Source organism: Ranitomeya variabilis, chromosome 1 (assembly GCF_051348905.1).
Source record: "Ranitomeya variabilis isolate aRanVar5 chromosome 1, aRanVar5.hap1, whole genome shotgun sequence".
Taxonomy (NCBI): Eukaryota; Metazoa; Chordata; class Amphibia; order Anura; family Dendrobatidae; genus Ranitomeya; species Ranitomeya variabilis.
In genome coordinates this window covers 671,243,295-671,255,826 of record NC_135232.1, presented here as the reverse complement: position 1 = coordinate 671,255,826, position 12,532 = coordinate 671,243,295, and the positions used below count along the sequence as shown (strand labels likewise).

Here is a 12,532-nt window from a genome sequence, read left to right as displayed (position 1 = left end):
TCTGTTTCAGAACATGTTGCATCTGACGCTTCATGACGAGGACGTGATCACAAAAAATGACCTGCTCTATACACTGACGTTTGACGTGGGAAAAATCCATATTGGAGAGACTAAACTGGAAACGTTCTGTCTCAACCCTAATGTAAGTCACATGCTTTCTTATCCCATTGGTGCTGTTATTTTATTCTTAAATTAGCCATGTCCTGATGCACTTCCCATAACTTGAATGTTTTCAAAAGTATATTCCGTGATTTCTAACACCAAATCTCCTATAATGACCAAGGGGAACGGGGCACCGGCTCAAATGTGCAGGATTATGTTCTGAAAATAGGAAAAAAATGTGAATTAAATTTGGGGTCTTTATTTTTTAGGGGCCGGAAACTCTGCAAGTGCAATTTACAGTGCAAGAATTGTAAGTTCCTCGTACCTACAATCAGAGTAAACGTTATATAAATAATATACACACATACATACGCATACTTTTACAATCTGTCCCTAATTTTCCTTATTTTTATATTTCAGCAAAGGTTACCGTGAGAAGATACTCACGAATGGAGTGATTGTGGTAAGCACACACATATATCTGGGTATAATTCTGTAAATGTGTTCTCTTAGGTTTACCAAGCGGTTTTGTTATTATGTGATTGAAAATGTACACTATTTTATGTAAGGCACGTATTCTCAGAAATGTCTGCATTTGTTACTTAGCCCACTACCAAATCAAATCCCTCCGTGCCTCTCAGTTTCCTGCTTGCCGGGTGGGTTACTACACTAATCTGATTCACAGTTCTGACCAGCAGAACCGTTGTGCTGCTGACCCAAACTGTGTGGTCCCTGCTGCTGCAATTTTTTAGAATAAACCTCATCTTTATCTCAATGCTTATGTCATATGACCTTTACAACTTGTGGGCACTTGCTAACATACCTCTTCACTCACGACCCCATTTTATTTGTGTCGATACATGCTTCCAATCACCATGCACATTTTGTATATTTTGGACTGTGACTGTCCAATTGAACAGTGTATGCTGCATGATTTATCCTCTATGGTACAGCACTTGCATTTAACCCTCACATATTGTGTGACTCTGCTTCTCTGGATTGCAGGCTAGAGAGATGACCTGCCTGGACATCTGTGTCGACAAGCATAGGATCCCAGAAAACCTGAAAGGTGGGCTGCTGTGAGAGTAGCTTCTGTCATCTCGTTTGTATCTGCTGAGGCATGTCTATCAAAGTGTCTAAAATATTCAAGGGGTAACGTTTCTCCTTATGGAGAGTGACATACCAGCTCTGTCTTGTCAACCCTATATTGAACGACTCGTTAAAGGGTTGATTGTGACTTGTAGGATCGCTACTTTTAACAGGTGGCGCCAGAGGCGTAGCTAGGGTTTTGGTTCAGGGGGGCGAAGCTTCTGAGTGGGCCTCTAACCAGGTAACCTTGATTACAATTCGGTGACGCCCCCTAATAGTGGAGAGAACCTCAGCAGATGACAGCGCTGTTACTGAAAATAATCTCTATACAAAGACCAACATTGATATTACCGCCATATGGTCAGTGGTAGATACCAGTCCTACAGAACATATAACAGATCACAGCACAGTTACAGATAATGACTTACCGCTGACAATCTTTATGATTGAGTCGTCACTTTTCCCGTCTTTTCCATCTGGCCCAGACCGACATGACAACTTCTTCCAGCCAGGACTCGTCTGCAGAGAATACAACAAATACACGTTTCACTTCTCATATTCCAGCCCCATCACCATCTATTCCCAACCTGCACAAACTCCTCATCCTGCTAATACCCCAAATACTGAGCCGCTGCTGCCGTATGTGTCCCTGTTACTGCACCTGATACCCCAATACTGAGCCGCTGCTGCTGTATGTGTCCCTATTACTGCCCCTGATACCCCAATACTGAGCCGCTGCTGCTGTATGTGTCCCTATTACTGCACCTGCTGTGTGGTTCTGTGTGCCCTCTAAATTCTAAGGCACCCCTCTCATTATAGTAATGCCGGGTGCAAGTGCCCTAGAAAACAGTGCCCATATTTTGCCCCCTAGAAAGTAATATTGCCCTGTGTGCCCCTTTGATAGTCACTGTAACCTGAGTTCCCCTATACCGATAAGTGCCCACTTTACATTTAATAATGTCCCGAGTCTCTCCCCTGTACAGCTCCACTATACACAGTATGATGCTCTTTTATACACAGTATACCGATCCCTTAGTAGCCTCCAAACTGTTTGATGGCTCCAACACTGTAATCCCCCCTCGTATGATGCCCCTCTAGATGGCCTCCATTTAGTATAATGCACCAGATCGTCCTCAATATAGTATAATGCACCAGATAGTCTCAATATAGTATAATGTACTAGATAGTCTTCAATATAGTATAATGCACCCCCCATAGGCCTACTCTATATTGTATAATGCACCCCCCATAGGCAGACTCTATAGCACAAGGCAGCACCCCATAGGCAGACCCTGTACTATAAGGCAGCACCCCCATAGGCAGACCCTGTACTATAAGGCAGCACCCCCATAGGCAGACCCTGTACTATAAGGCAGCACCCCCATAGGCAGACCCTGTACTATAAGGCAGCACCCCCATAGGCAGACCCTGAAGTATAAGACAGCACCCCCATAGGCAGACCCTGTACTATAAGGCAGCACCCCTATAGGCAGACTCTGTACTATAAGGCAGCACCTCCATAGGCAGGCCCTGTAGTATAATGCAGACCCCCACATAGGCAGACCCTGTAGTATAAGGCAGACCCCCCATAGGCAGACCCTGTAGCATTAGGCAGACCCTGTAGTATTAGGCAGACCCCCCATAGGCAGACCCTGTAGTATTAGGCAGACCCCCATAGGTAGATCCTGTAGTATAAGGCAGACCCTCATAGGCAGACCCTGTAGTATAAGGCAGACCCCCCATAGGCGGACCCTGTAGTATTAGGCAGACCCCCCCATAGGCAGACCCTGTAGTATTAGGCAGACCCCCCCATAGGCAGACCCATTAGTATTAGGCAGTATAAGGCAGCACCTCTTAAAAAAAAATATTCACCTCTCTTCTTCTTGGTTCCAGCGCTGCTCTGAGCTCCTGCTTGTCTCCTGACAGTGGGTGCCGGGCAGTGACTCATCGCGGCTGCTGTCAGCGTCACCGACATCAGACGCTGACAGGGGGATGATGGGGGAAGGAGTGCAGCGCTCCTTCTCCCATCAATGCGATCAGCTGTATCGGCTAAATGCCGGTACAGCTGACCCTGTGATGACAGGTGGGGGCCCACTGCTGGCATCGGGCCCCCCCCCGCCTGCTCAGGGGCCCCATAGCGGCCGGCGGCAGAGCAGGGAGATCGATTCTCCCTGCTCTGCCACAGAAGGTAACTGTTACAGTAGCGTAGCTCCGGGTGGGCCCCCTCTGAGCACCGGGCCCGGGGCGCCCGCACCCTCTGGCCCCCCGGTAGCTACACTACTGGGTGGCACTATAGAGTTTAAGTCCTCTTTTTCTCTGAAGAGGCAATTTGCATATTATATTTCCCAGAGCATTGCATGGCGAATAAGCCTCCTTACCTTGACAAGCCAGAGCTGGTATGTCACTCTCCATAAGGAGAAACGTTACCCCTTAGACCCCAGTCCAGAGCCTCTAACCTAGCCAAATCAGTTCTCATGCTTCGCACTGACGAGGGCCAACAGCCCGAAACACCGAACTGCGAATTGAGATACTGGTTTGGCTTTTATCCTAAGTCATATTGCACGACTCGTTAAAGGGTTGATTGTGACTTGTAGGATCGCTGCTTCCAACAGGTGGCGCTATAGAGTTTAAATCTTCTTTTTCTCTGAAGAGGCAATTTGCATAAAATATTCAAAGAAGTGCAGATCTTACCAGCCTCCTGCTAACATTTCTCTGGTCCCCAGTAGGGTCATACCTCCAGTGATGACATGTTATCTTCATGTGTGACTTCTGCAGCCGATCATAGGCTGCAATGGTGGTGCCCGATCAGCATGCCAGTAACTAACTTTTTCAATCACGTGTATAAAAATTATATGCCACTAGTGCATAATAATTGGTGCCCACGTATGAATGTTGGTGGTTGTAAAGCCAAGACGCTGTGACTAAGCACTTGGGTGGGGATCTCTGGCATGTGGTCATCTCTTTTGTCTTGGTCTTTACACAAGCTACTCTTGTTTAACTTTACATCCATGTTGTCCTATTCAGACACCAGAGACAAATACACATAATTATTGTTTCCGAAAATATGGTGAAATTATCTCTTTCCTATTAATCTAGGCAAAGAACTAACCTTGTTAGTGAAAGACTCTTGTGAAAAGAAATCCAAACTGGAGCTGAATCCCTGCACAGGTGGTGCCGATCACATGCTAACCTGCCGATTCTATTACGTTACAAGATGGGACCCAAACTTGACAGCTTATTTGGAGGTAAACTACTGAAGTGTTCACTATTATTCTGTTTACTAAATTATTGGTCAACCTGTACCAGAAGGGCAGACGCTGATAACATACAGGTGTTTCTCACAAAATTAGAATAACATCAAAAAGTTAATTTATTTCAGTTCTTCAATACAAATAGTGAAACGCATATATTATATAGTCATTACAAACAGAGTGATCTGTTGCAAGTGTTTATTTCTATTAATGTTGATGATTATGGCGTACAGCCAATGAAAACCCAAAAGTCGTTTTCTCAGTAAATTAGAATACTTTATAACACCAGCTAGAAAAATGATTTTAAAATCCGAAATGTATATTCAGTAAATGCACTCAATACTTGGTCGGGCTCCTTTTGCATCAATTACTGCATCAGTGCGGCGTGGCATGGAGACGATCAGCCTGTGGCTGAGATGTTATGGAAGCCCAGGTTGCTTTGATAGCAGCCTTCAGCTCGTCTGCATTGTTGGGTCTGGTGTCTCTCATCTTCCTCTTGACAATACCCCATAGATTCTCTATGGGGTTAAGGTCAGGCGAGTTTGCTGGCCATTCAAGCAAAGTGATACTGTTGTTTTTAAACCAGGTATTGGTACTTTTGGCAGTGTGGGCAGGTGTCAAGTCCTGCTGGAGAACTAAATTTACGTCTCCACAAAGCTTATTGGCAGAGGAAGCATAAAGTGCTCTAAAATTTCCTGGTAGATGGCTGCGCTAACGTTGGTCTTGATAAAGCACAGTGGACCTACACCAGCAGATGGCATGGCTCCCCAAACCATCACTGATTGTGGAAACTTCACACTAGACCTCAAGCAGCTTGGATTGTGGCCTCTCCACTCTTCCTCCAGACTCTGGGACCTTGATTTCCAAATGAAATGCAAAATTTACTTTCATCTGAAAACAACACCTTGGCCCACTGAGCAACAGTCCAGTTCTTTTCTCCTTGGCCCAGGTAAGACGCTTCTGCCGTTGTCTATTGGTCATGAGTGGCTTGACACAAGGAATGCGACACTTGTAGCCCATGTCCTGGATAGTCTGTGTGTGGTGGCTCTTGAAGCAATGACTCCAGCAGCAGTCCACTCCTTGTGAATCTCCCCCCCAAATTTTTTTTTCATTCCAATAAATTTTTAAAATTCAATACAAACTACCACCTGTCAACATGGCTGGCGGAACCACATAACTAATAGAGGATATCTGTGCAATATATCATTAACCCTGTGATCTCAGCTTTTCCATCAAGTAATCATGTATTGTATATTAACTTTTGAATATTAAGCAATAAACATAATGTAGTGGACAAGGAGGCTCCCCTACATTTTTAAATGGCCTTTTCTTAACAATCCTTTCAAGGCTGTGGTCATCCCGGTTGCTTGTGCACCTTTTTCTACCACACTTATGCCTTCCACTCAACTTTCCATTAATATGCTTGGATACAGCTTCTGTGAGCAGCCAGCTTCTTTAGCAATTACCTTTTGTGGCTTACCTTCCTTGTGGAGTGTGTCAATGACTGCCTTCTGGACATCTGTCAAGTCAGCAGTCTTCCCCATGATTGTGGAGCCTACTGAAACAGACTAAGGGAAATTTTTAAACACTTCAAAAGCCTTTGCAGGTGTTTTTGTTAATTATTCTAATTTTCTGAGATAATGGCGTTTGGGTTTTCATTGGCTGTAAGCCATACTCATCTACATAAACAGAAATTAACACTTGAAATACATCACTCTGTTTGTAATGACTCTATATAATATATGGTTTTAACTTTTTGCATTGAAGAACTGAAATAAATTAACTTTTTGATATTCTTATTTTGTGAGAAGCACCTGTACATTGCACGACTAGCGTGCTCACCTCTGGACACTCGGCTTAGTTGATAGCAAGGGTCCTTGATAATCGTCTGAGTAATTATTCATCCGATCTCAGTCTGCGAAAGGCGATCACACAAATAATTGCAGAAACGAGGAAACCTACGATTACTATATCATGTGAAGGGAAGTCTTTGGAGCCTTGAATTGATAAAATTCATGTATGGTTTACCAGTATGTTGTACCGTACAAAAAAAATATCCTAAGGGTATGTTTACACATATCCTTATTACAGTGTGCAGGAGAGAACGTCAGACTGTTCTTTCCCATGTGTTAAAGGAAGAAGTGGTAAGTGACCAGGCACAGGCAATCGGTGGTAATTATCATCGTTAGAAGCTTATAGTCTAGACTTAAGATTGTTAAGACTTGTAGTTTCTTCTATATACAACAATTAACCTTTTTGCACTTTAGGGACAAGAGAACCAGAACATTCACATTATTCCAGTAAAGTCACTGCACAAGGGACAAGAACAGAAGATCCTTCTCTCCACCGTTCCCGTAAGTGTCCCACTTATGTAATTCTCTGCCAGTAACTCTACTAGAGGACCAGGTGTTTTCTTAAATTTTATTTTTTGCAGGGTACATTGCAAATTTTTTGATCTCTTTACACCCCTGGTATAGTTACTACTATAATGATGTCTACCTTGGATGCTGCTGGCTGGACCCAGCCACATCTTATAGGACAGATTACAGATAGTGAACTGGTATGGCCAGGCTTGGACTGGCCCACCGGAGAGCAGGTTAATTTCCAGGTGGGCCCCTGTAAAAGGAGTGAAAATAAGCAAGTACTAATAAACTTGATATAATATTTACAGAGAAATGAATCATCTATCCTTCAGCAGTGGACGCTTACATGTGCTACTGGTGGGCCCTTGCCAGCCCAGTCCGACACTGGGTATGGCCTTTGCACCAGTACAGGTAGCGCCAAAATACTCTAATATTCTTAAACTTTACATTCTTTTACCTGGATGCATTAACGCCTTAGCAACAACTGCCATACATCACAGCGGCTGTACGCTATCACTGTATGGAGTGGGCTCAGTAGTTGAGCCCGCTCAATACAGCACTGGTACAGGCAGAGTTACACATTCAGTACCTGACAATAACTTATGAGATCTGAACTAACGCTGACTACATCAGTTTAACTTCTTATATGCTGCTGTTAGCATTGACAGCGGAATTCAAAACTTTTCTGGCAGTCACTGGCACCTTGTGCAATGTGATCACAGGGTGCCGATTATTTACCATGTCAGCTGGTCTGCCATGTGAAGCCTGTGGCTAGTCTTCATATAAGATCATTTATTTCACAATACACTGCAATACTGTGATATGAATTTTCTTTAAAATTGTTATAGAGTGTGCAGGGTACATTGCAATTTTCTACATATCTAGCTAATTGTCTATACAAATGCTAGGATGTAGTAAGGCATTAAAGTGTAGTGCTCAAGAGATCATAGGTTCAAGCCCCCTAAGGGGATTAATGAAAAAATATATACAGTGGGAAAAATAATTATTTGATACACTGCCGATTTTGCAAGTTTTCCCACCTACAAAGAATGGAGAGGTCTGTAATTTTATCGTAGATACACTTCAACTGTGAGAGACAGAATCTTAAAAGAATTCACAAAATCACACTGCATGATTTTTACGTAATTAGTTTGCATTTTATTACATAAAATACTGTAAGTATTTGATACAATAGAAAAACAGAACTTAATACTGTATTTGATACACAAATCTCTGTTTGCAATTACAGAGGTCAGACGTTTCCTGTAGTTCTTGACCAAGTTTGCACACACTGCAGCAGGGATGTTGACCCACTCCACCATACAGATTTTCTCCAGATCTTTCAAATTTCGGGGCTGTTGCTGGACAACATTGAGTTCCAGCTCCCTCCAAAATTTTCAATTAGGTTCAGGTCTGGAGACTGGCTAGGCCACTCCAGGACCTTGAAATGCTTCTTATCAAGCCAATCCTGGCTATTTGTTTTAGGTCATTTTCATGCTGGAAGACCCAGCCGTGACCTATCTTCAATGCTCTTACTGAAGGAAGGAGGTTGCCAAAATCTTGCGATACATGACCCCATTCATCCTCCTTTTAATAGAGTGCAGTCTTCCTGTCCCCTTTGCAGAAAAGCACCACCAAAGTATGATGTTTCCCCCACCATGCTTCACAGTTGGATGGTGTTCTTGGGATAGTACTCATCCTTTTTCTACCAAACACGGTGAGTGGAGTTGATACCAAAAAGTTCTATTTTGGTCTCATCTAACCATATGACCATCTCCCATGCCTCCTCTGGATCATCCAGATGGTTATTGGCAAACAGGCCTGGGCATGTGCCGTCGTGAGCAGTGGGACCTTGCATGCCCTGCTGGATTGTAATCCATGATGGCGTAGTGTGTTACTAACAGTAATGTTTGAGACTGCGATTCCATCTCTCTTCAGGTCGTTGACCAGGTCCTCCTGTGTAGTTCTAGACTGACTCTTGACCTTTCTCAAATCATCCTTACCCCATGAGGCAAGATCTTGCCTGGAGCCCCAGATCGAGGAAGAATGACAGTCATTTTGTTTTTCTTTCATTTTCCACAGTTGTTGCCTTCTCACCAAGCTGCTTGTCTATTGTCCTGTAGCCCTTCCCAGGCTTGTGCAGGTCTACAATTTTGTTCCTGGTGTCCTTAGCTCTTTGGTCTCTGCCATGGTGGAGAGGTTGGAGTGTGATTGATTGTGTGGACAGGTGTCTTTTACACAGGTAACGAGTTCAAACAGGTGCAATTAATACAGGTAATGAGTGCAGAGGAGGGCTTCTTAAAGAAAAAATAACAGGTCTTTGAGAACCAGAATTCTTGCTTGTTGGTAGGTGATCAAATACTTCATGCAATAAAATACAGATTAATTATGTAAAAATCATACAATGTGAGTTTCTGGTTTTTATTGTTAGATTCTGTATCTCACAGTTGAAGTGTACCTGGGATAAAAATTACAGACCTCTCCTTTCTTTGTAGGGGGGAAAATGTGCAAAATCAGCAGTGTATCAAATACTTATTTTCCCCTCTGTATATTTGTTTAAAACATCGAAAAAAAAATGAAAGTTTAAATTACACTCCATTTTCCCCAAATGTAGTTAGTGAAATGTAAAAAATTATATGTAGTGTCATAGCTGTGTGGTGTAATTGACCTGGAAAAAAACATTTTTTCTGGTCATTTTTAAAGCGCAATGAATGCCATATAAACAGAAAAAAAACAGTTGCGAGATTGCTTTCTTTTCATTTTTTTTTAAACCATTTCTCAGAACCTCAAATTTTTTTCATTGTTATTCAGTACATTAAATGGAAACATTAACGGTGTAATTTAAAACTGCAATTCGTTCCGCAAAAATCAAGCCCTCATACAGCTAAGTGAATGGGAAAAAAGGCCCATGGTTCTTGGAACAATGGGAGAAAAAAATGAAATCGCAAAAATGAAAAATCTCCTGGTCCTTGAGGTGTTAAAAAGAAACTCCACTAGCCGCACCCATCATCAGGACTCCATATCTAGGTAATTAATGCATTGATATCACCCTCTATATGAATCCCTTATACCGTAAATTTTAGGGGTGCAAGGCTGATTGACCAGATATAAGGAGAACTGATGGTCCTGGATTTGGCTAGTGGGCTCTTTGTGGTCTTTTTATGTATCCAGGAATAAAAATGAAGTGTACAAGCTGAGTACTTTGGTGCTAAGGAGTAATATTCTGTGATGTCTGTGTTTTGACGTCTCCTTAAATGATATATTGAGTGTTTCCATGTCTTGTTATTCTTCATTTCACAAGATGATAAAGCTTGCGTGCGGCCATCCTCCATACAATGAAGGATCCGTGTGTACTGACACTGTATGGAGGCACTCAGAGTCCATTCTACATAGTCCTCGGGGGGGCTACCGTAAGGTGCAGCACCATATAAAAGAAATATTTTTCATTCAATGCTTATAGGGAAGAATGCTTCCATTATAGGACATCCAATGGAGCATGCCATCAATTTTTTTTTTTGCAAAATTTGAGTCGCAGGACCAAAATCATTGACCACATTTACACATATGTTAATTTTATTTGATGCTTGGAGTCACATGATCCTTGAAATTCTATATACTATTAATCATTTCTGTTTGTTTGGAAATGAAAAAAATATGTTATAATATTAATTAATTTATTTATTTATTTAAAAATATGCAATTGAAGACCTCCCCCAGTCTCTGCTTCTCGTGGTACTGGTTTGCTGCACCTAATGATTATGTCCACCCTTTACAATTTTTCTACCATTGATCAATAGCATAATCAAGCTGATAACATTTTTTTGCAAGTTATATGATTATTTGTCATGTTGACGAATGTTTAAAGGGTTTTTCCACTGCTGGACACCCCCGACTTAATCACTTTAGGGCCCCATAAAAAATGAAAACAATATATACGCACCCACCTCCCGCAGGGGCGCCGTTCCGGCGATGTTGGCGCTGCTTATCTCGACTGGTGCTGTGAATGCCTGAAGTTGGTGGATTACCAGATTAAATCCTGCTGTCCTGTTCTATTTAAAAAGAAATGTTAATATGACAGTGTGTATCATATTTTTATGGTTACATTCCTCTTGATATCAATATAAATGGGTGTATATACAGTAAAATTTCTGTAATCCAGAATTAAGGACAATTGATGAGCGAACGTGCTCAGATATCGTGTTATCTGAGCATGCTCGGGTGTTATCCGAGTGTCTTCGGCGTTCTCGAACAATATATTCGAATCCCTGCAGCTGCATGATTCTCGGCTGTTAGACAGAAGCAGCTTAATATATTCGAATCCCCGCAGCTGCATGATTCGCGGCTGTTTGACAGCTGCAGCTTAATATGTTCGAGTCCCCACGGCTCTTTGACAGCCGCAGCTTAATATGTTCGAGTCCCCACGTCTCCATGATTCATATCAGCATGTTTCGCAGCTGTTAGACAGCCGCAGCTTAATATATTCAAGTTCCCGCAGTTGCGTGGTTCGTGCCTGACAGACAGCCACAGCTTAGTATGTTCCCCGCGGCTGCATGAGTCATGGCTGTTAGACAGCCGCAACAGGTGGCGGGATTGCCTGTTTGTTAGACAGCCACAACAAATGCAGGGATTTCCTAAAGGTTGCAAAACATGCTGTCACGAAGACTCGAACATATTAATTGAGCACGCCCAAGATACTTGCATAACACCCGAGCATGCTCAGATGACACGATGTCTAAGCATGCTCGCTCATCACTTTTAAGGACCTCAACTGGTGCTGTACGATCAGATCATCTGGATTCATACTGTCATAAAAAGTATATATCCCAAAGGGTTCTTTATGGTCAGCCTTTTTGTTTTCTATCTAATTAATATCCACATTATGTTTCAGTTTCGTGCTGGAAACAAGTGAACCATTGTCTTGTTTTCTAGATTCTTGGATGCCGGAAAGAAATGTTACCAATGTTGAAATTCACAACATAAATTGACAGAAAGTTGAATCCGCGGCTCTGCTCAATTTATCTTGTGGATTTTCTCCATGTTGGTGCAGTAAAATGCAGAGGGTTTTCCTTCTGTACACGACCCAATGTGAACACTACCTTATACAATGCGGATCCCAGGATTTCTTTATAGTTTTGTCATTTGTTTTTACCGGCTTGAATGTAACAATTTGTTGCTGTGCTTCACTCATACTGATTTCCTACAAATATAGTGCATCAAATAAACAGCATAATACTGTCTAGAAATCGACTTTTATGTGATGTGTTGTTACTAAACTTGCATAAAATATATTTTTTTCCATCTTTAGCTTTGTATTAATCCTGTAGGCAAAGCAGCCACTTGCCAGGGGCAGCAGAGAATTGGGACTGTGCTTCTTTTATTTGCATTTTCATTTTTACTCTTATTTCCTCTGTTCTTAACATGTTTCTTTGTTCTTTACTGTTTGACTTTCTGTACTCAAAATAGAAATCGATCTAAGATTCTAATCTTCTGATGTAAAATTTCAATAGCGCCCTTTTATTATGTAGATTCATGGAACCATTCTTCACCAAAGTGACCATCTGGAATGGTTCCATGAATTTACATTATAAAAGGCCGCTATTGAAATTTTTTATTAATTCTGCCCTGATGTAAAATATGAACAAGGCCCCACGCCCCAACACTCATTATAAATTGTATTTTTGGTCTGATTATGGTTGCAAAATGACCTTTTAGCCCCGTGTGTGCAAC

General features: G+C 42.1%; 1 protein-coding gene across 1 annotated transcript in view; it reads left to right on the top strand.

Annotated features, from left to right (window-relative positions):
- LOC143775664 (cytosolic phospholipase A2 delta-like) overlaps positions 1–12,532 on the top strand; it is a 58,236-nt gene that overhangs the window by 9,909 nt on the left and 35,795 nt on the right. Inside the window, exons 4-9 of the mRNA XM_077264063.1 lie at positions 11–142; positions 372–412; positions 523–565; positions 1,108–1,171; positions 4,288–4,436; positions 6,710–6,796. Coding sequence (XP_077120178.1) covers positions 11–142; positions 372–412; positions 523–565; positions 1,108–1,171; positions 4,288–4,436; positions 6,710–6,796 — 516 coding nt within the window. The remainder of the gene's footprint in view (positions 1–10; positions 143–371; positions 413–522; positions 566–1,107; positions 1,172–4,287; positions 4,437–6,709; positions 6,797–12,532) is intronic.